Here is a 20,840-nt window from a genome sequence, read left to right on the forward strand (position 1 = left end):
CCAGTTAAGTTCATGGCTACAGTCTGAAGTGGTACCGTGGAATTAATGGCTCTGACTGTATTCTAAGTGACCAAGTGAGGCCAGGAACAGCTGTATAAGACCCACTTCCAAGGAGGGGCTAAAGGTAACATCATCCTGCCTCCCTCCTCCCTTGTGGGGTGTGTCTGTGTTAAGACAGTGGGCGGGGGGGAACAGCAAGAATATGAGGTTAGACTGGCAGAAATGAAGACGAGACTATTTTTGGAAGAGCCTGGACTGCATAAGCCAGGCAGAAGGGTAGCAGAACCTTTGAGGGTGCAGGAGTGTCTTCACGGAGAGTGGATGTCACCTGTTGCTGACTAATAGGAATGCTCTGCTATCTTCCAACTGATACTCAACTTACATATCTGTGTAAATAAATTAAATATTACAAAGACATCATAAGTCTCCAGTGATCCCTCCTCAAAGGAAAACCAGAACCCGAGAAGCATTGCAGCCCAGGAACTTCTCACTATTTGAAGAAGGTGGGGTGGGGGGTGCACGTAACAGAGTACTAACTTGTTTCCCCAAAATCCCAATCATTTGGGCTTTATTGGGAGTAGCTGGAATTACCTCACCTTCCACACACAAGGAATGACTTTTTCAAATGTTTCCCCCCTTCTGTAATGGTGAATCATTTTGTTGGAAAAACAAGAAAAACCACTTACTTCAGGTTGGGGAGGCAGCTCAGGTTTTCAATTTTCTCTATTTGGTTCTAAAAATGAAATGGTCATGAGTCAGCTTCTGAATCACAAAGAAGTTCATGAACTGAGTGTTGCTGAATGCAGAGCAGCTGAGGGGCTCGTTTGCATGTGTGGGCATTTCTCCTGCCTGTGTGCCTGGCTCTGTGCTGCTCTGCACACAACCCAGCATGTCAGTGGTGTTGTCCTTGAAAATGGCAGATGTCTTTCTCCCAGGATGTTCCCACAGTAATTGCAAGGATGACTATACTCTGTATTTGGGGGTGGGGGGAATCAAGTTTATGTGCCAAAATTAAAAAAAAATTCTGAGCCAACCCACCCCGCTAGCTGAATTTTTCAACCTGTATGGATTCTGCTATGAAAATTCTCATATGTTGCCTTGCTTTGCCTATGTTTATTCTGCCTCTGGTAGTCATGGGGAAAGACAAAGAACCCTGCAGGGCTCTGAGCACACAAATCTACCTCTCCTGTAAAGCTTGCTTCTCCCCTGCCCCCATTCTATTATATTTATTTATTTTATTTTATTTATACACTGCCCTTCCAAAAGTGGCTCGGGGAGATTCACATTAAAAAACAACAACAATTAAAAACATAAACCAGTTAAAAGCAAATTACAATTACAATTAAAACTAGATAACATTAAAACTAAATACCATTAAAAGCCAGGCTAAAAAGATCAACAAAGACAATGCTCATATATCCACGGGGAACATGTTCCACAACCTAGGGGTGACGACAACAGAGAAGGCCTGCTCCCAGGTTGCCACCAGATGAACCGGTGGCACCCAAAGACAGACCCCTCCTGATGATCTCAATGAGTGTGTTTGGGGGGGATCTTGTAGAGTAAGGCATTCCCTCAGGTAACCCGGGCCTAAGCCATTCAGGGTTTTAAAGGTGATAACCAGCACTTTGTACTTTGCCTGGGAACATTGGTAGCCAGTTCAACTGTTTGAGAACAGGCATAATGTGGTCTCCCTGGGATACCCCAGAGACCAATCTGGCTGTCGCATTTTGGTTATTCAACCCTGCATTGCCCAAATGCTTTCAGGCCTAACTTTGCTGCAGCCCCGAAGGCTAGAAACATAAGGGTTACAGTACACATAACATTTCAAGTGTCTTTACCCCCAAGTCTTATTTTTTCTTTACCTAATAGCAGCTGGAGCAGGAGCCCTTGAGGACTGGGACCTGGTGGAGTGGGGGGCTTTAATCCTATCCCCTACCTCATGCATCCCCAAACTGCGGCCCTCCAGATGTTGCTGAACTACAACTCCCAGCATCCCTAGACACAATTTTTTGTGGCTGGGTATGCTGGGAGTTGTAGTTCAGCAACATCTGGAGGGCCGCAGTTTGGGGATGCCTGCCCTACCTGATCCATGGGGGCCTCAATCCGGCTGCTATTATTTACCCCAGAATAAAAACTCCATTTATTTTATTTAAATTATAGTTAATATCCGCAGGATGCTGAATCCTGAACCTCATATCACATTCTGCATCTGTACAGCACACCTGTGGAATTCCGAGATATACATAGCCTTGACTTAGACCAGATTACAGGAAAAGTGGAGGGATTGAAGAGGGTGAATTATTTTCACTTTTGGGGACTCCACACGTTTTTGTAAGGTTTGGATCTGAAAGTACACATCTCCTCTTCCCATTCCGGCAGCAAGATGTTCAAACTACCCCACGTCAGGAGAAAAGTTGGTTAGAAAACTAACTGCTATGGGGAGATGCACGAGTCCTATTGTCTTTTCTGTCACCCATGTCAAGGGAGAAACCAGTGCAGGTATGAGCTTAGAGTCCATGTGAAGCACAGGGGCCCCACCTTATTTATTTATTGTTTAAAATATTTATACCCTGCCCTTCCTGTATACTACTGCTCAGGGTGGCTCAGAACATTTATAAAATAGTTACAATGTAAAACCAAACTAATGAAATGAACCAAATTAAGCTAAAACCACAATCAGAATTACAGATTTTAAAATTTCAAATACTGAAAACCATCCAATATAACAAGACCAGATGGTGCACTGGTAACATCCAGTTCTGGTACGGCAAAAATCTTAGTGTCCAAGTCAGAATGGATTAAAAGAGTCTGTTGTAACAGGACAGCAAACAGAGTGATAGAATGCTTTACCTGTTGAAGGTAGATACTGTGGAGCTGTTCTAAACCTTGCAGGTTTGAAATACAGCTAATTCTCTCCCTGTCTAGCCGGAGGATCTGAAGAGACGCCAAGGCTTGGGATCTGAAGAGAGAGGTTTTTCAGAACTGTAACGCCTTCCTTCCCCAAGTATTATCACCCTCAATTAAATCTTACCACCAGTTTGAACAACCTTAGGATACTCACGTATTCTCCAGGACCACCTCTTCTGCTGGGATGAACAGGTTTCTCCAGGCGATGAGGGTTTTTGTCAAGTTTACCCCTGCTTTGCAGGAGGTCTGTGATTTCTCTGAAACCAACATTAGAATTCTTACTTCTCTGAATCCCAAATCCAAATGATGTTTAACTAACAATTCAAAGATAGACCCAAGGAAATACAAATATAACAATACTTGTTTTATATGTTTTTATAGGCCAAACTACTTCACATTCATTGTCTTGCACTGCAGCCTAATCCTAGGGCTGAAGTTGGTTCCTTGTTCCCAGTTCCTTATTCCTTATTCAACGCAGAGAGCTGCATGAGAAACCTGAATAAGGAACTGATCCTCCCGTTGAAACTCCAAAGACAGTCTTATCTTCAAGATGCACAAGCATTCCGTCCAACTCAAAGTGATGTTTTTGCACAAAATGCTACAACACAAATTTCGTCAGAAATATGTATCACTGTGATCAACACAACTCATAGGAACTTACCATATACTAAGTCAGAACATTGGTCCATCTAGCTCAGTATTGTCTACACAAACTGGCAGCAGCTTCTCCAGGGTTGCAGGCAGGAATCTCTCTCAGCCCTATCTTGGAGATGCCAGGGAGGGAACTTGGAACCTAGATGCTCTTTCCAGAGCGGCTCCATCCCCTAAGGGGAATATCTTACAGTGCTCACACTTCTAGTGTCCCTTTCATATGCAACCAGGGTAGACCCTGCTTAGCTAAGGGAACAAGTCATTTAGCTCTCCTCTCCCAATTAACTCTGCACAGGATTACAGCTTTAGTAATACTATAAGGCAGGTGTGGGCAGAAGGGAATCTGTAGTTCACTGCTGGACCCTGGCCAAATTTTAGAGAGATTACCGTGACCTCATACTTGTGGGTTGCTGAGTAGCTTGGAAAAACATCTGGACTGGGGTCTTGGTCTGATTCTGCAAGATACTTCTCATGTTATCTTAAGAAATAGTGTATGTTCAGGTTCACTGAATGTGGATTGATTATGTGGATTTTAGACATTAAAAAGCCATGTTGGACTGAACAGCAGCCTGCCTGGGACTATATTAGTTGTTAGATCTCCAAACATGAACTATCTGTTTAACTGATGATGCTTGAGGGCAAATACAGGTGAAATATTTTTGCTCACACCCTGCCTTTCTAGAACTGAAAGTCCAATGTGCAAGAATGACCCACACGATTGTACTTTTAGCAGTGGCGGAGGCTGACCACTGGCGGCCTGGGTGCGGCTGCGGCCCCGCTGACCCCACCCCCCGCATCTGATGTCAGCCGCGGATGGCGTGGTCTGGCTCCCAGAGTTCAACCCCCAAAGGGGCCATGCGGGGAAGAGCCGCTCCTGGCTGCACTGTGAACGCAGTGCCAGCCTCAGTTTACCTCCTGAAGGGGCCGCGTGGCCCCCGCTCTGGAGCTAAACCAGCACCCCCGCGTCAGACGCGGGGGGCGTGTTGGGGCATGAGGTGTGGCCCCTGATTGGGCATGGCCCGGGTTCTTTGAACCCGTTGGCCCAATGGTGGCTCCGCCCCTGACTTTTAGGAATATTTCAGAAGAAATGATGATAATGTTAAATACCCCCTCCTTCTGCTGCTTCTGGCCAGCACTGAGCATAACAATTTACACTAAAAAATACAGATTTCCCATGTAATCACCTCTTCAACTAGCATCTTCACACGTACAACATGTGAAGGCCTAATGAAACATCAGTGTCCTCAGAGATAATGAATCTACCCTTTCATTTATTCAATCACTTTTCTCTTGTTCTTTTAGCTGCCTCAAGGACATAACTCGGGGCTAGGGCCAATTAACAGGAAGAAGAGGAAAAGGAGGCAGTGATAGTGGAGAGAGCTGTGAAACAAGGTCTGTTTCTGTAAGACCACATAGATTAAGATGGTGGTGCACTAGTATGTGGCTGCGGGTAGGCTGTGTTAAGGAACAGCTACGTCCAGGCCTCACTTCATCAGAGTGTGTGTGTGTGTGTGATCTTTTACAAAAAGATCTTGAGGAACATTTCTGCCGCAAGAAGAAGGTGCTTCTCAAGAGGAAGATCTCGGGAGGCCAAAGATATCTGGCTCCCAGGCCCACTCTGGCAGGAGAAGAGGACTGAGATCATGATACTCCTAATTTTCAACTGGACAAATCATTTGCTTGGTTTTTATGCTTCTAATTGTCTTATGTTTCTTTCCTGTCAGTGATGAGAAAAAAACAATGCAGTGATTTCATAAGTGCGAAGTACTGAACAAACTCTATTTTTAAAAAATGTACATCAACTGTCTCACTCCAGATGTCAAGGAGACCCGAAGTCACCCAGAGACTACCATGCCTGAACAGAAATTGTAATGCTGGTCTTCCCAGTTGCATTCCAACATTCTACCCACTACATCAGGGGTGAGCTAACTTTAGACTTGTGTGACAGTATACATATTCAGCACCGAGTATGGCAGCCATGGACACCCTTCTTTCAACACTGCTGGTTGCAGCTAGGGCAGTAGAACTTATGGTGCAGTGTCCATCCACTGCTCCAGTTAGTTTTCACAAGTACTTTCCGGGTATAATGTGAACACCTGCAGGCACAATAGGGGTGGGAGGACTTAGCATCAGGCTTTGCCCCAGGGCTCTCCACACCTGGAACTAACCTTGGTGGTAATTTTAATCTATTGAATTCTTGTTTGTCATGCAGTAGGTAAATAAAAGGGACCCTGCTAAAAGAAAGATGGCAATCTTATATGTAGAGAATGCCTCCTTTGTCATGAACCCTGCCGCCTATCATCTGGAGAGGTCCGGTTATGGTTGCTACTTGTTTGGTGGGGACTTGGAACTGGGCCTTCTCTGTGGCTGCTCCAGGGCTTTGGAATTAGGGATGTGCACGAAGTTTCTTCGGCACCGGTGGGGGTAGTCCTTTAAGGGCGGGGGAGGGTGCACTTACCCCTCCCGCTGCATGTCCCCCGCCGGCACTCCGTCACTATTAAGACCCTCGGGGCGGCAGCATTCCTCCCTGCTGCCCCGTTTTTGTCATCGGCCGGAAGTGGCCGAAAGGAGCAAGCACGCGTGCGCCCGTCATGTGCGCGCACCCGCATGGCAGACGGGCACGTGCACGCCCGCAACGGGCGCATGCTCCTTTCGGCCATTTCCGGCCAATGACAAAAACGGGGCGGCAGGGAGGAATGCTGCCGCCCTGAGGGGCTTAACAGTGCCGGAGTGCCGGCGGGGGATATGTGGCGGGAGGGGTAAGTGCACCCTCCCCCGCCCTTAAATGACTACCCCCGCCGATGCCAAAGCACCGAAACTGCCCCCGGAGCCAAAACCTTTCGGAGGCCTCCATAATGGCCTCTGAAACGTTTCGGGCACAAGCCTATTTGGAATACATTCCCTGTCAATATAAGAGCATCATCTTCTCATACTGCGCAGGAGATGGCAATGGTAAACCTCTCCTGTATTCTACCAAAGAAAACCATGTGGCTCTGTGGTCTCCAGGAGTTGACATAGACTCAATAGCACGACTTTACTTTACCAGCTCTGATTGCTTTTAAAAAGACCCCCAATGCACACCTGTAGGGATGTCCCCGAACCAGTTTGGCACCTCCTTAGGGAAGTGCCTAAGGGAAGTGCCAAACTGGCCTCTTTAGGGAAGTGCCAAACCAGATTGGGCGCCTGCATTTGAACCAGTTCAGCGAGGCGGGGATCGGTTCCTTTAAAAAGCAGGTAAGCAGGTCCTCACCTGCTGCTCTGCAGCCTCACCGCTTTTTCAGGTGTGGTGCCTGCTTTCCAAAAGGCAATGCGTGGCTGCAGCACTGCTCCCAGCTGCCTGCGCATGCGTGGCAGCCATGTGTGTGCTGATGCTCTGCACAGGCTGGGAGCAGTGCTGCAGTCACACACTGCCTGTTGGAAAGTGGGCACCACACCAGAAAAACGGTGGGGTGGCGGAAGGAGCAAACAGCTCACAAAATGGAGTGGACTCTTGCTCAGTTCATCTAAGATGGCGCTGCTATGGCTAACTTTCAGGTAACACTTTTAAAAGGAACCAATCCCGCCCCCCACTGGAGCCAGTTCAGGCACATCTGGACACACCTGTTTTCTCAAGCTTTTAATTAAAATTAATTTAAACTGTTTAATTGTTTTTATTCCATAAAATTGTTTTAATTGTTACTTTGTGAAATTGTTTTGTTTTTACTCTGTTTTATATTGTGTTTTAAATTGTGTACACTGCCTAGAGATACACGTATCAGGCGGTATATAAATATGATAAACTGAATGAACTAAATACATACATACACACATACATTATTTGCTTGGGAACTTTTGTTGAAAAGCGGTATATAAATCTTTGTCTTCATCCATACATACATGCAGGCACACTCACACAAACACAGGCAATCCCAGGCTTGTGACCCCTTCAGATAAGATTACCGGTACTCACCTTCTGGCATGATTCTTCACAAAAGAGAGATACAACGTGGATATACAACTCCTAGTAACATAATCCCCCCTAGCTGGGCCTGTGAATGAATTCGTGCCTATGGGTTATTCACGTTTTGGGAATCTCCATAGCAACAGCTCCCGACTAACAGGAAGGTATCCATAGCAACACGTTGTGGGGGGGGGCAAAAACCACGTTAGCAACAGCTTGGAGGTTGCCTAGCAACTACCCGGAAGGGGTGTCCTCCTCTGAAGGGGGTCCCTAGCATTAGGCATGGAGGCCCTTTGCGATGTGGTTGAAAGGTGTGGAAGGAAGCTTGTCAGGGTGTCCATCCTGATGCCAAAAGCAGCTGAGGAGGCAGTTTCTTTGTTCGGAGGGTTCCTTAGTAATGGCTTGCGGGGATCGGTGGGTGGGGCCGCCTCCCTAGAAACAGCTTGGGGAGAGGGTCTCCTTGGTGGACGTTCCCCTTAGCAACACAGCAAGTCCGTCCCAGGATGAATCGCCTTTCCCTTAAAACGTGTGATAACTATACGTGAATGCGAGAGAAAGCACTTAGGGGACCAGAGGTTTCTTGTGGGAAGCGGGGGCGCCCTCTTCATTCAGGCACGCTTCTCCACAGCAGGGTCAATAAAGGTCTCCTTCCCCTTTAAATCCCGCCCCCCCCGCTTTATGGAGGTTTCCTATCCCATCATGCTCTCCTTCCTTGCTCCACACCGCCCTCAAGATGGCTGCTGTTACCGGCTGTTGCAAAAGGTTTTGCAAAACTGGTAAGGAAGGTGGATACATACTACTAGGGGACTTTTTGGCTCTCCCGCCTTTGCTGTATCCGAAAGCCTGTCCTCCGCATGCGTTGCGTCTCCCTTTCCGTCCTCATTGTGATCCAGCGCCTGCACTTTACCTTATTAAAATCCAAAGTGATAATTATAGAATCGTGGGATTTTAGAGTTGGAAGGTACCATCCAGCCTCTGTTTGAAAACCTCTAGTATAGAGTAGGGGAGCCCAGCTCTGCAGAGGCAGACTGTTCCAGGATCAGATTGATTGATTAAGTGCCGTCAAGTCGGTGTCGAATCTTAGCGACCACATAGACAGATTCTCTCCAGGACAGAATCAAACCACACGGATAGAGAAGAATAGCTCTTACAATTAGGAGATTTCGCTTAATGTCTAGCTGATAGAGCTGTTCCACAGGTGTTTTATAGCTCCTTATCACTGCACCCACCCCCATCCAGCATGTAGCATTTCTAGAGTTGTCGCTCTTTAAGCTGGCATGAAGTATCTGGCTGTTGAATAGCTAGAAGTATCTAGCCATTCACCACATCAGTATGAAGTATCTAGCCATTCACCCAATCAGTGGGGTAAGAGGAGTATTGTATTTATCTGAATCCAAGATTAGATTTTTTCCAAGTTTTTTGATATTAGAAATCAGGAGGTTGTCTTAAATTCAGAGTCCCTTTTGAGAAAATGCAGGTATAACTTCTGTTTAACCTCTACTTTTAAAGGGGACCGTCTTAAATTCAGAGTTTTCTTCAATTCCGGTAAATACAGTAGGCTGTCAAAAGGAGCTTATGGCAGCCACTTCTCCATCCTTTAAACTAGGATATTGCATCAGGGCTCTTGAGAATGCCAGACCCAAATATCCCTGCAGTTTTTTGTTATGTTTTAGCTATGCCCCTGATGTTCAGTGTTCCCTCTGTTAAGGGAAGTGTGCCTAGCTAGTGTTGGGGAAAGCACCTGGCAAAGTGGTTGAGGGCCATACAAATTGCACTATATTGATAGAAAACATGATGATTTAATGCAGGCTGTCAAGGTGGGCAGATTTTGACTATATTTTCATGAGAAACAAAATCTCTATGGACAATGCATTTTAAGATACATAATCTGTGATTTGTCATGCATGTGAAATGCATTGTCAATAGAGATTTTGTTTCTCATGAAAATATGGTCAAAATCTGCCCATAATAATTCTTCTACTTATTAAAAGCATCCAAAATACAAGTAGTCTGTGATGAATGATGAGTGGGTGGCAACCCTAAACACTTCCTGCATCTGATTCCATTGGGCTCAACAGAAAAAGCACCCTCCTTTTGTATTTGCATGTGCTTCCCTAACACTTTTGCTCTACCATTTCCCTTTGTGTACCCCGTCTATTAGCATTTAGCATTTAGCATTTCCTTCCCACATTGAAGTGTGAACACTGCTGCATGCAGATACACAATAATCCTTGTTTCCTTGTTTCTCCTATGCCCTATATTCTCCCCTACCCCAGTGAAGCTGGCAACTGCAGTAAGAGATTGGATGAGAACTGTAAACAGGAAGAGGGTATAGTATGTGTTTCCAAGCAGGAAGCTGACATCTTTGTATATTGTGGTGTATATTAATATGAGGTGGCAACTATGACATTGGTAACACTGGGTCCTCCTAGCTCAAGCATTCTATGGCAGTGAGTTCCATAGGCTGATTGTGCCTGGTGGGAAGCAAGTTCTTTTTGCTTATCTTAAACCTGACACCTCTTGGTGACAGTGGATGATGCCTTCCTTTCAGGGGCATAGCTAGGGGAGAGGGGGCCCGTGTTCACCACTTTCCCTGGTGGCCCCTCAGAATGAAGGAGATGAAGAAAATAGGGAGGGGTGGAGGTGGGGGCCCCAGGTTCTTTGAACCCATCCGCTCAATTATAGCTACACCCCTGTTTCGTTCCCCCCCTTTCCCCCTTTTTTGGAATTGTTTTATTACTGCTTAAGATCCTTTTTTTAAAAAACCCAGACTCTCTTGTGCTTTCCTCTTTGTTTATTTTCTCCCTAAATCAAATAGCCCAGATTGTTTCTCTTTGTATGGAAGATTATCTTCCTAATACCTTGAGATGCCTTTTGCGCATTTCCAACTCAACTGTATCTTTTTTCCTTTTTTTTTTAAAGTTGAAGTGACTAGTACTGCACATGACATTTGAAACCTGGGCTGCTCATGAATCTATGTAATGATGATGCCATGCTTGCTATTTTATTTCTTTTCTTCGTCATAAAATAATTCCTAAATGAGATCACTAGCCCACACACTGCCTGATGTGTGAAAATGACAGGAGCTAAATCTGGAAATATGTATCTGTGACCTAAGTTTGAATGTATAGATAGGCTCTTTAGTAGCACCATTAAGAACCCCATCAGGAGCTTCAGTTCATGTGAGGACCTCTGTATCTGCAGGTGCTTTCTATAATAAATAATGATGGAAAATGCTTCCCCTTTCAAATAGGGCTTCCACACTGAATGGAAGACAATGGAATGTTCCATGCTTGGATAGAAACCGTCTGTACTCCAGTGCTGGCTTCAGGGGTTTTGGAAGGGGGCTGGATAAGGTGTCCTCAGTTGGCCCTCCTCCTAGAGTTGGCCCACTTCACCATTGTTACTGCTGCCCATGTGATAGCCCATTGGGCCAAGGCCAGAGTGAGTGGAGGCTGTTGCTGTGCTGTCTTCTCACTCTCATCACTGACTGCACAGTTGGAGAAGGCAGATACAGGCAGTGACAGCAAGGAGCAGTATGGGTGTTGGTGGTTAGGAGAGGGCTTTCTGCTGGGCTTTGGGCCCAGGTTGGTGCCCAGTGATTCTGACCTCTGACACTGGGCATATTTGTTGCAGCCCTCTGTGCCTAAATATCTCATTCTCTGTCATTTTTGAGGCATGAAAACAGTTCAAAGCCATGTCCTAAAAATGAATTTCCCTCTTTGGTTCCTCTTTCAGCTCCACTTCTGACACTGAGCCTTGGGGCTGCACACAGTATTTGAATTATACGCACATTATAAATTCATAAAACAGCTTTATGCTTTGATGATTCTATTAGAACTTGGAAGTGTGTGTGTGTGTGTTCGTTTTGCCTTTTCTGCAGCCTAGAATTGATCGTCTTCCTGTTTTTCCTACTGTTCCAGGCTGGCTGCCTACCCTTCAGCTCATCCGCCATGGCTCCAAAGCTGTCACCCGCCACTGGAAAGCCATGCACATCATGCGGCTGAAGCTGATGGCAGTGACAGAATACATTCCGCCAAAACCTGCAATCCCAGAGACATGCTTCAAACCCCCTGTTGTCATTGAGGAGGTAATGGCATATCTCACCCCTGTTGGGCTGGCTCTGACTCTGTAGAGGTCCCCCTGTGGGTAAAATCCTGAAGTGGGCTTGTCACACTTCTCTCTCCATGGTGTTGCCAGTTGCATTGGGTCTTGTACAGTTTCTGTGCCAGCTAATCACAGTAACGGCTCACTGAGAGCAAAGTGACACTGGTGTCGGCTGCCCTGCCCTTTTCCTGAATCTCTTACAAACAGCTCCAGGCGCTGCTTTTGGCCTATCAGTCTCTGAAGAACTCCATCCCTGCCTTCCCTAGGCATATATATTAAAAGGGAAGTTTTAATGTTGAAGTTGTGTTGGAGCCCTCACACATGCTGCCTACTATTGAGCTTTTGTACCACAAAGTCTGTTTCCAGTGATGCTCGGATTTGAATTAAATGATTTATTTAGCTCTGAAAGTGCTAACTTGAATGTGAAAGTGCCACATTCCTTTGGCACTGGGCCGGGTGAATAGATTAGATCAAGTTTGTGTAAAACGCACTGATCAAAACTTCATATTCCCTAGAACAGGGGTTCCAACCATTTTTAACAAGCCCATAACTTCAGCTCAGATAGTCCATATAGAATGTGTGTGTGTGTGTGTATGTGTGTGTGTGTGTGCGCGCGTGCGCGCACGTACACACGTTTAAATGTTACAGTTAGGAGACAGGCTGCTCTGGTCACTGACTTACATCCAGGCTAAGTTACTCATGGGTACTCCCACTGAAATAAACATTTTGACATTACTCCCATTTGAAGTAAAATTGGATTTACTTCATTTACCCCAATGATTTACCCAATCATTTAAATGCTTATCAGCAGTGTGGGGAGGTAGGTAGGTTCTGAGTACCCCTTGGGAGCCCTTTGGGTACCCCTGTTGGGAACCCCTGCCTTAGAGGCATAATCCAAAACCTCTCGTCATACATACAACTCCCATGCTTTTTGCACTTCAGAATTTGTATCTGCACAGACAGGGGTGATGGATTTCTGTTTGGCACCCTCTTTACAAATGCAAAGACATTAAGTAAGATAATTCAGTTGAAGACCAGGTGTTCTGAAATGTCTAGAAGCAAAGGTGGATAGTTATTGTGTTGCACAGTGTTTATCTGTGATTTGGAAGTTACATATCTGTGCTGTTTGGACCGACTCCTAAGTATTCATACTTTGCACAATAATAAGCATTGCATGGGGTTGTGTCATATTTATAATACTTAGCTTTAAAAGTCAAATAATGATTGTCTCTGGTTTGCTTTTTTACATCGAAAAGTAAGTTAAAAGAGGATAATGGATTCAGTTTTAAAAGGCTGAGAAGATTTTTGACATGTTTGTATTACATTCGGATTGCATATAAAAATAATTTTTAAGGGATAACTGAATTTTTACAATAAAGAATCAGATTTATATATTTTTAATCCATTGTTATCTCCCATAAGGGATTATCGTCTTTGATGAGCAAGACAGCATTGAGGGTCAGGAGTTCACAGTGAGCAAAGGCAGCCATCTCACATGATAATTTGGGTACCATCAAGGGCAGCACAGTAGGAGACAGTTCTGACCTGCAAGATGCTATTTGCTGGGAAGTGCTCTTGTGCTACGCCCCACGAGTTGAACAAGAATAGTGTGAGAGCATGGTTTTTAATGCTACTGTGTCTCTGTAATGTTCGTTTTTGTTTGTTTGTTTTAATGTAAGCTGCTTCAGGAAATTAGTTTGGAAGTGGAGTATAAATAACTTAATACAAAAACATGTCTTGGGCCAGCCCTGACAATGGGCAGACTCACATGATCACCACCAAGTGAGTTATCTGGGAACGTCTGGCAGGCATAACATGCAAAGTTGCCAATTGCAAGTTCCTGGACTGGGTTCTCAAAATTGTACTAAGATCCTCTGCCCAACTTCAATTTTTGATTACAGAAGTTGGTACAATCTTGGGAGCCCAATGCAGGAACTGCCGGTTGGTGGCTTCACACAAAACATCCGCCAGGAGTGTGTGCTCCCTGAAATCTGGTTCCCAGCTTACTGACTTGGCAGTGATCATGTGAACCCACCCAATTTGAGAATGGAGTAGAAGAAAGTATTTTGGCAGTGAATATGCAGACAAGGGCATGCTGGACTGGTTTAGGAAAGGTTTCGCTGAAGAAACAGGTCTTAGAGATAGGCTTGTGAGAGGAGAGTGTTGTGGATACTCGAAAAGAGTATCTTGGAGATGCCATGAAATGAACTTGGAGCTTCATGCATATCATTGTATACCCTACTACTGGTAGGGTCCTTGCCTTACCATGGCTCCTTCCAAGTTTGGTGGGTCTTCACTTTTCTCAGTCCTCATGGCTACAAATAAATTTCTCCCCTCCCCCAGGAAAATGGCTATGCAAAGCTGTTGCGTCGGCAAGTGGAGCAAGCATTCCTTGAGAATAAAATGATTGCTGTGTGTCAATACAATTATATTCCTGGATATGATCTAGTTTTCATGAGGCATCGGTTGCGGAAGTACAACATCCACGCGAAATTCTTCCCCAATGAGGTACTATTCTGTGCAAATCATCTTTTTAAGAATTCAGAGGGTAATGTGAAGAGGGGCTAGTGTTTCTAAGCAACTGCTCAGAGCTGCAGAGGGTGGTGTGGGTGGGCATTAGACGTACACCTTCTCCCATCTCCGGGCACTTTCTATGAAAGGGGTGAGACAACATTATGCACACAACTATCTGCTGCTAGAAAAGAGCCAGTTGCCACCAAGCTTAGCTTAAAGTGGAAGGTTGAGACAAATGTAGAGGTTCCTGCTTAGGACAAAAAAACCCGAAGGAGTTCTGAACAGTGTTCCCTCTAACAGAGATTCTCAGATGTTGTTGACTACAACTCCCAGAATCCTCAAGCAAAAGCCATTGCAACTGGGGATTCTGGGAGTTGTAGTCAACATCTGGGAATCCCTGTTAGAGGGAACACTAGTTCTTTAATTGATTGATTGATTGATTGATTGATTGATAATTCAATTTCTATACTGCCCTTCCAAAAATGGCTCAAGGCAGTTTACACAGAGAAATAACAAATAAATAAGATGGCTCCCTGTCCCCAAAGGGCTCACAATCTAAAAAGAAACATAAGATAAACACCAGCAACAGTCACTAGAGGTACTGTGCTGGGGGTGGATAGGGCCAGTTACTCTCCCTCTGCTAAATAAAGAGAATCACCACGTTAAAAGGTGCCTCTTTGCCAAGTTAGCTGGGGTTAATGATGCAAAAAGAGTTTTGATAAACTGTGTTGAAATTTCCGGGTGTGCTTCTGTTCATCTTTATTATTTGTTTGTTTGTTTGTTTATTAACATATTTTTATACCACCCATAACTTACGTCTCTGGGTGGTTTACAACAGAAAAAAAAACACAGAAAAGCTAAAACATTAGTTAAACAGATAAATGACAACAAATAAATTAAAACATTGGTTAAAATAAATGACAGCAAAATGTAAAAACATTACAACAATTTAAAACCTTAAAACAATATTTTAAAACAATGTTAAAACTATTAAAACGGTATTTAATTAAAAGCAAATGTGTCTTTAAAGATTTTTTAAAAATTGTCAAAGATAGGGAGGCTCTTATTTCAGCAGGGTGCACGTTCCAAAGCATTGGGGCAGCAACGGAGAAGGCCCGTACCCGAGTAGCCACCAGACGAGCCAGTGGCAACTTGCAGACGGACCTCTCCTGACAATCTCAATAGGTGGTGGGGTTCATGATGAAGAAGACATTCTCTTAAATACTTTTTAGCCAATCTGTAGCAATACTTTCTTAAATGATGATTACAATCAAGTGGGCTAGCTCAGGCAAATCCAAGAACATACCAAGGCAAAGACCGCCACCATCCTGCCAAACTCTTCTTGTTTTCATAGGTCTCTCTCCCCCCGCCCCCCACTTGTTATGTGACTTCTCCTATTTAACTGAAATTTTACCTTAATGTTTTTCAGATCATGAGAGCATTTCTTTCAGAATCAAAATATAAGAATCTTCTCCCTCTCTTTGTGGATCGCAACCTTCTACTGGTGAGTCCAGAAACAAGAGTGCAAGAAATGCTGCGGGTCTTGAAGAATGTGCCACAGATTAATCTCCTGGGTAAGTGCTGAGAGCTATATGTTTATGGTGATGTCTATATACTAAGCACAAAGCCTAGAAGTGACGCAGTTTCAAGCCAGAGGACTTTAAATCCATGTTTGATTAATAAGACAAAGGCTGGCAAAAGAAGTCAGGGACTTGTGGAGATGGCAAAGGGGAGAACTGGGTGGAAGTTACTTGAGAATGGAGGGGACAGCAGGTTGCATGCTGCGCTGTCTTCCATTGGGGTGTGGGGCTGGGGCTGTAGCTCAGTGGTTGAGCATCTGCTGTGTATGCAAAAGGTCTTGGGTTCAGTCCCTGGCATCTCCAAGTAGGGCTGGAAAAGACTCATGCCTGAAACCATCAGTACAGACAATACTAAACTAGATGGACCAGTGCTCTGACTCTATATAAGGCAGCAGCTTCCTATGGAAAAGGACCTGCTGGGGCTGCTGCCAACTTCAAAGGCAGGCCCCATGGTATAGCTATGAGGTTGCTGCAGAAAGACTTTAAAGCACTTCTGGGCAGGGCGAAGCAGTGCTCCCCTCCATTGGAAATGGAAAGGAATGCTGTGCCGCTGCCTGGAGGAGGATGGGTGGGTGTTCACATATCTGCCAGATTTATCCCAAAGTCAGTGTGGTATATCAGAGCGCGCTGCATACACGATTCGGGTTTGTCTCTGTGTATTGGAGTTTAGCCCAATTTATGTCCAGAGTTGTTTTTTTTTAAATCCACTTTTTGCATGGGGTTTTTGGGCAAATTCGCAGTAGAGCCTGCTGTCGGGGAAAGCTCCTGGAAGCACTTTAAAGTCTTTCTGCAGCAACAACAATGTTATAACATCGGGGCTGCCTTTAAAACTGCATAGCAGCCCCAGTGGTCCCTTACCTTAACAGAAAACTGTGCAGCATGTAGCCCTGACTCTTTAAGGTTTAAAGGTATTGTGGGGAGACTTGGCCTCTCAGGGGTTCTTAACCTGGGCTCCATGGGGTAGGCCCACAGGTCTGTGGAAAATTCAATTTCGAATTAAAAGTAGTTCACCATTTATAATCAGATGTGGTCCATCGTTTGTTTTACTTGAATGTCAATTTAACCTTCATTGTTGAAAAGAGACATCAGAGTGTTACAGGCTCTAGTGTTCAGTGTTCACAGCCTTTCTCAGCAATGCATATGAAAAGGGCTCAGAGTTTTTAAAGCACATTCTTTGCTGCACTGAATTTAATTTGTTTCCTGGCGAGCCAGAATAAAGTTCTTGAAAATAACTATTCTGAGTACTTCTCTTTCTCTATCTTTTTACTGGCGCCTTATGAAAATAGCAGATGGGGGTCTGTCCATGGGTAATACTTGAGGATCGGCAGAGTGCAAAAGGTTCAAAACTCCTGGCCTAGAGAGTGTCCTGAAGGCACATTATATGATTTTTCAGTTAAGCTCAGAGGGTCTGACACTGTACATTGCCTGAATAGGAAGGGTCTACCTGGAAGCCCTAGGGAAGCTACTCTGAGCTCTTTAAAAGGAAGAGTGGGATACAAGTATGGTAAATCACTGAAAAGTCCGTTAAAATGTACAGTATGAAGGGCAAACAATCACTTACTGCAAATTCAAACCAAAACGTGGCCCAAGAAAACCCAAATTTGGGTATCTGTTAAGAAAATGTGACACTAGACCAATGCAAAATTCTCTCTCACCATTCAGTTTTGTTTTAAAAGCATTCAGCCAGCGCTGTCTGTGTCTGTGTGTGCACGCTGCCTGCCTGCAGTTGTGGAACCAAAATGGTAAAACGGGATTCTGTAATCCTCTCACCAAAGTGTTTCTTGTTTGTTTGTTTTAATACATTGGGTCCTATCTCTGCACCTTTTTGTTTCATTTTTCCAGGAGCTTACATTGACAATACCATCCTAAGCAAGCAAGGTTTCACCAACTACGCTAATTTGCCCTCCATGGTGGCTGCTCAAGGGCAAGTGGTGGGTACACTCTCTCTCATGACCTCCCAGACTAGTACACTTCTGCAACGCGGCCCTGTTCACTTGACTTCCTTGCTGGACCAATACGTTAAACAGCAGAGTGGTGAAGCAGTTGAAGCTAAGGAGGAGAAGACTCCTGAGAAGTCAGAAGCTGCTTGATTAATCCTCTCCAATGCCTGTTCATCACCCTGGACACAAACTGGCATCTGTTGGTTGTATGGCCCTAGTTTGGATTGGAGGGACAGACTAAGGTCTCCATATCAAGAGGGTTAAAATGATGACCCCCATGAATGAGGGATGCTCATTCCATCTGGACATGGAAATTGGTTCACATTTACACTGACTTATAAAGCAGGCCAACAAGAGTGGAGGCAACCCAGTGGGAATCTATTAATTCTGCTGTGATCTAAAATAAACTGGTAAATAGAGGAGCCAACTGTTAAACCCAACACAATGCTTAACTCTGTGGAACAATTTCCTGAAGAATTATACCACATGCTTGCAGCTGCCAATCTTAATATTATTACTACTTTCTAAAAAGGATCCTATTGTGTGTATCATGTTAGGAGATTGGGTTTATGGGAAGATGGGGTGGCCAATATTTATTTTAATAAAACTTGGCTACAAGTTTTAATATAAATAACGGCTTGTTTGCTGATCATGGGGAATGGCTATATACAATACTGAAACTTAACCCCATCTCTAGAGATGTACACAAACCTTGGTTTGTGCAGTGGTTCAAATATGCACCAGTTTGTGGTTTTGTAAACTGGTTTGTGCCGGTTTGGCCCAATCATGAACCAGTTCAAGGGCAGTGCTGGGGTGGACAGCAAGCAGCACCTTCAAAAGTGAGTAGAGTGGGTCCTTACCTGCATGCCTGCTGCTCCATGCAGCTTCCTGCTGCTGCACTGCTCCCCCCAACAGCCTGCACATGGTACCGGCATGCACATGTCCTCTGCGCATGCCTGGAAGCCATTTGTGAGGTCAGCAACACCATTCTGACCATGAAAATGGCTTCTGGGTTCATGCATGTCTCTATCCCTGTCCATTGAAGATTTTGCTCAATCCTCTGAGCTTTCACAAGTTGTTGTCCACACACTTTCAAACAAATTGTTAAAACCATATTTTTCTTCCTTTTTTAATCAAGTACTGAATAAACATAGGCTTGGAGTATGTTTGGTGGAATGTAGACTTTTAGTCATCACTTTCGTCTGTGGCTTTCAGATAGCCTTTGTGTCATATTGGGGGAATGTACAGTTAAACAAGTTCAACCCCCTTTTTATTTTGCAGCCCTAGTGATATTTAGGAATGTACATGGAACCGGTTCAGAGGCCCTTTATGGGTCTTCGAACCGGTTCGAAGAACCTGTGGTTCCACAGGTTCGAAGGCAGCGGGGGTCTATCTTTAAGAGCGGGGGAAGGTGCACTTTCCCCTCCTGCCACTTTCCCCTCCTGCCACTTCCCCCCACCAGCGTCCGTGTTTTTCAAAGCCCATCAGGATGGCAGTGTACCTCCCTGCTGCCCCATTGCCCTTGTCTTCCAGATATGACTGGAAGTCGCCGACGCACCTGTGCCTCTGATAAATTTCTGCCTGATGCATCTCTGATCAAGGCCAAGTGTGGATGCATGGAGCCTCATTTCTAAATCTATCATATATCAGACAGTACAAAGTCTTTACAGTTTATATGGTACAAAAGTTAAGATGAGCACCATAACTTGCAATTTCCATTCTTTATAGTGCAGGTAGAGCACTAGGTAGAGCAGCTTAACTCTCATTTTAAACTGAAAGTTTTGGGATTACTGAATTTCCAAGTGTTTTAGAAAGGGAAATCTGATTAGACACTATAGGGAAGAGCTTATACAAACCACAAGGTAAAACAGCCAAAAACTTTGTAAAACCTTCAAATAAGATAAAATTACACTCTCCACCACCTGAAAAAACACAAGTAAATGAAATCAGTGGATTCAGTAATAGTGACTGTATGATCCTACCTCATGATTATTCAGCAGTGAATAAGGAAACAAGAAGAAGCAGGCAAATTGTGTTCACTTTAAATCTGTACTTCATTTCCCCCCTTTTTCTTAAACATAAGATTTTTTTTTTTTTAAGCCAGCCTCACCTGTTCCAGCATGCTCCACCTTGTCCTGGCCCCGGCAAGCCGGCACTCCTTGCTGGTTGCCCCGCCCCTAGGGCTCAGATGGCCTCTGTGCATATGTGTAGTCCGCACATAAAGTGGAGACCATCTGAGCCCTGAGAGGCTGGGGCAGCCAGCAGGAATGCTGAGCAAGGTGCGTGCTGGAACGTACCAGAATGGAGTTGTGGGAGGCAGCATTCTCTGCCACTGGCCCACTCCTGGGCTCAGATTGTTTCCATGCATGTGTGCAGGCCATCTGAGCCCTGAGGGCAGATGCCAGGGCAGCTGACAGGGAATATGGCTTTCTGGGGCAAGTGGCAGGTAGGCGCGCAGCAGCAAGGTTGGGGCAGCGAGTCAGCGGAATGGAGCAGTGGGCAGGAGCATGGCAGCAGGGTCGAGGGGGCAGGGGCAGGGCAGCAAGTCAGCCACCATGCTTATTGTGGGCAGTGCTGTGGGCACTGTAGCCTCAAACTTGCTACTGCACAGATTCTATTAGTACTAAAAATTCATTCTTCTGCCTCTTAAAACCCAACTTTGAGGATCAATTGTATAATAATCAGTTGGGTCACAGGGAGCTATACAAAAGGCACTTTTCAAGCTGAAACGAAGCAAATGGACTACAAAATCATTTAAATAGCACTTCCTCAAACTGAAAAGATGTCATCAACCCCTTTAAACCCCTGCTCAAAAGAGGAAAATTTTAAACTGCTCTATCTAAGCCATTTCCTAATGGATCTTCACCACATTTGCGGGGGAGGTGTGTCTTGCCACCTAGTGAATGTGTGCTGCTAGCCAGGCAGATCAGTCATATTGTTTTGGTTTTATTAGCAACAGAATATTCAGGGCTTATAACAGTAAACATTGAAAACACTCTCCAGCTTAACTATATTGGCGCTATTGCACCAGTATAATCAGTGATTCTTTCAATCAGCTGCAACACAACTGAGATGAGTATCTCTTGAAAGCAGTCTGCATACAGCTGAACACACTTCTTTCTAGCAAATTGCATGTGAAAAGGTATCAGACTTGCATAGAGAAAAAGGGAGTGACTCACCCTGAAGTGAGCCCATAAC

The 20,840-nt window shown here is 44.8% G+C and overlaps 2 protein-coding genes across 7 annotated transcripts in view; one reads left to right on the top strand and one right to left on the bottom strand.

Moving 5' to 3' along the window:
- The window catches only part of LRRC46 (leucine rich repeat containing 46), a 12,044-nt gene extending 4,395 nt beyond the window's left edge, over positions 1–7,649 (bottom strand). The window contains exons 1-4 of the mRNA XM_053261555.1: positions 7,511–7,649; positions 3,065–3,167; positions 2,854–2,962; positions 687–733 (exon numbers count right to left, since the gene is read on the bottom strand). Of these exons, the coding sequence (XP_053117530.1) occupies positions 687–733; positions 2,854–2,962; positions 3,065–3,167; positions 7,511–7,520 (269 nt within the window). The 5' untranslated portion in view covers positions 7,521–7,649. The remainder of the gene's footprint in view (positions 1–686; positions 734–2,853; positions 2,963–3,064; positions 3,168–7,510) is intronic.
- Positions 7,650–7,755: 106 nt separating this feature from the next.
- MRPL10 (mitochondrial ribosomal protein L10) lies at positions 7,756–18,808 on the top strand. 6 transcript variants are annotated; one of them, XM_053261559.1, is made up of 6 exons: positions 7,756–7,812; positions 9,783–9,830; positions 11,425–11,591; positions 13,952–14,116; positions 15,552–15,696; positions 17,545–18,808. In XM_053261559.1, the coding sequence occupies exons 1-6, from the start codon at positions 7,800–7,802 to the stop codon at positions 17,790–17,792; spliced, it is 786 nt and encodes a 261-aa protein (XP_053117534.1). In that variant the 5' UTR covers positions 7,756–7,799; the 3' UTR covers positions 17,793–18,808. The 6 variants fall into 6 exon arrangements, with proteins under 6 accessions (XP_053117534.1, XP_053117533.1, XP_053117531.1 ...); XM_053261558.1 differs by having other exon boundaries at positions 7,769–7,812; positions 9,778–9,830; XM_053261556.1 differs by lacking the exon at positions 7,756–7,812 and adding an exon at positions 8,038–8,277 and having other exon boundaries at positions 9,778–9,830.
- The last annotated feature ends 2,032 nt before the right edge of the window (positions 18,809–20,840 follow it).

This window comes from Hemicordylus capensis, chromosome 6, assembly GCF_027244095.1.
Source record: "Hemicordylus capensis ecotype Gifberg chromosome 6, rHemCap1.1.pri, whole genome shotgun sequence".
NCBI lineage: Eukaryota > Metazoa > Chordata > Lepidosauria > Squamata > Cordylidae > Hemicordylus > Hemicordylus capensis.

What these genes read in the sequence shown, in the direction of transcription:
- MRPL10 (XM_053261556.1), top strand. Translation starts at nt 8,180, where the DNA reads ATGGAGGTTTCCTATCCCATCATGCTCTCCTTCCTTGCTCCACACCGC. An exon ending in CGAAATTCTTCCCCAATGAG is followed by an intron (nt 14,117 to 15,551) that starts GTACTATTCTGT and finishes AATGTTTTTCAG; the next exon opens with ATCATGAGAGCATTTCTTTC. An exon ending in GCCACAGATTAATCTCCTGG is followed by an intron (nt 15,697 to 17,544) that starts GTAAGTGCTGAG and finishes TCATTTTTCCAG; the next exon opens with GAGCTTACATTGACAATACC.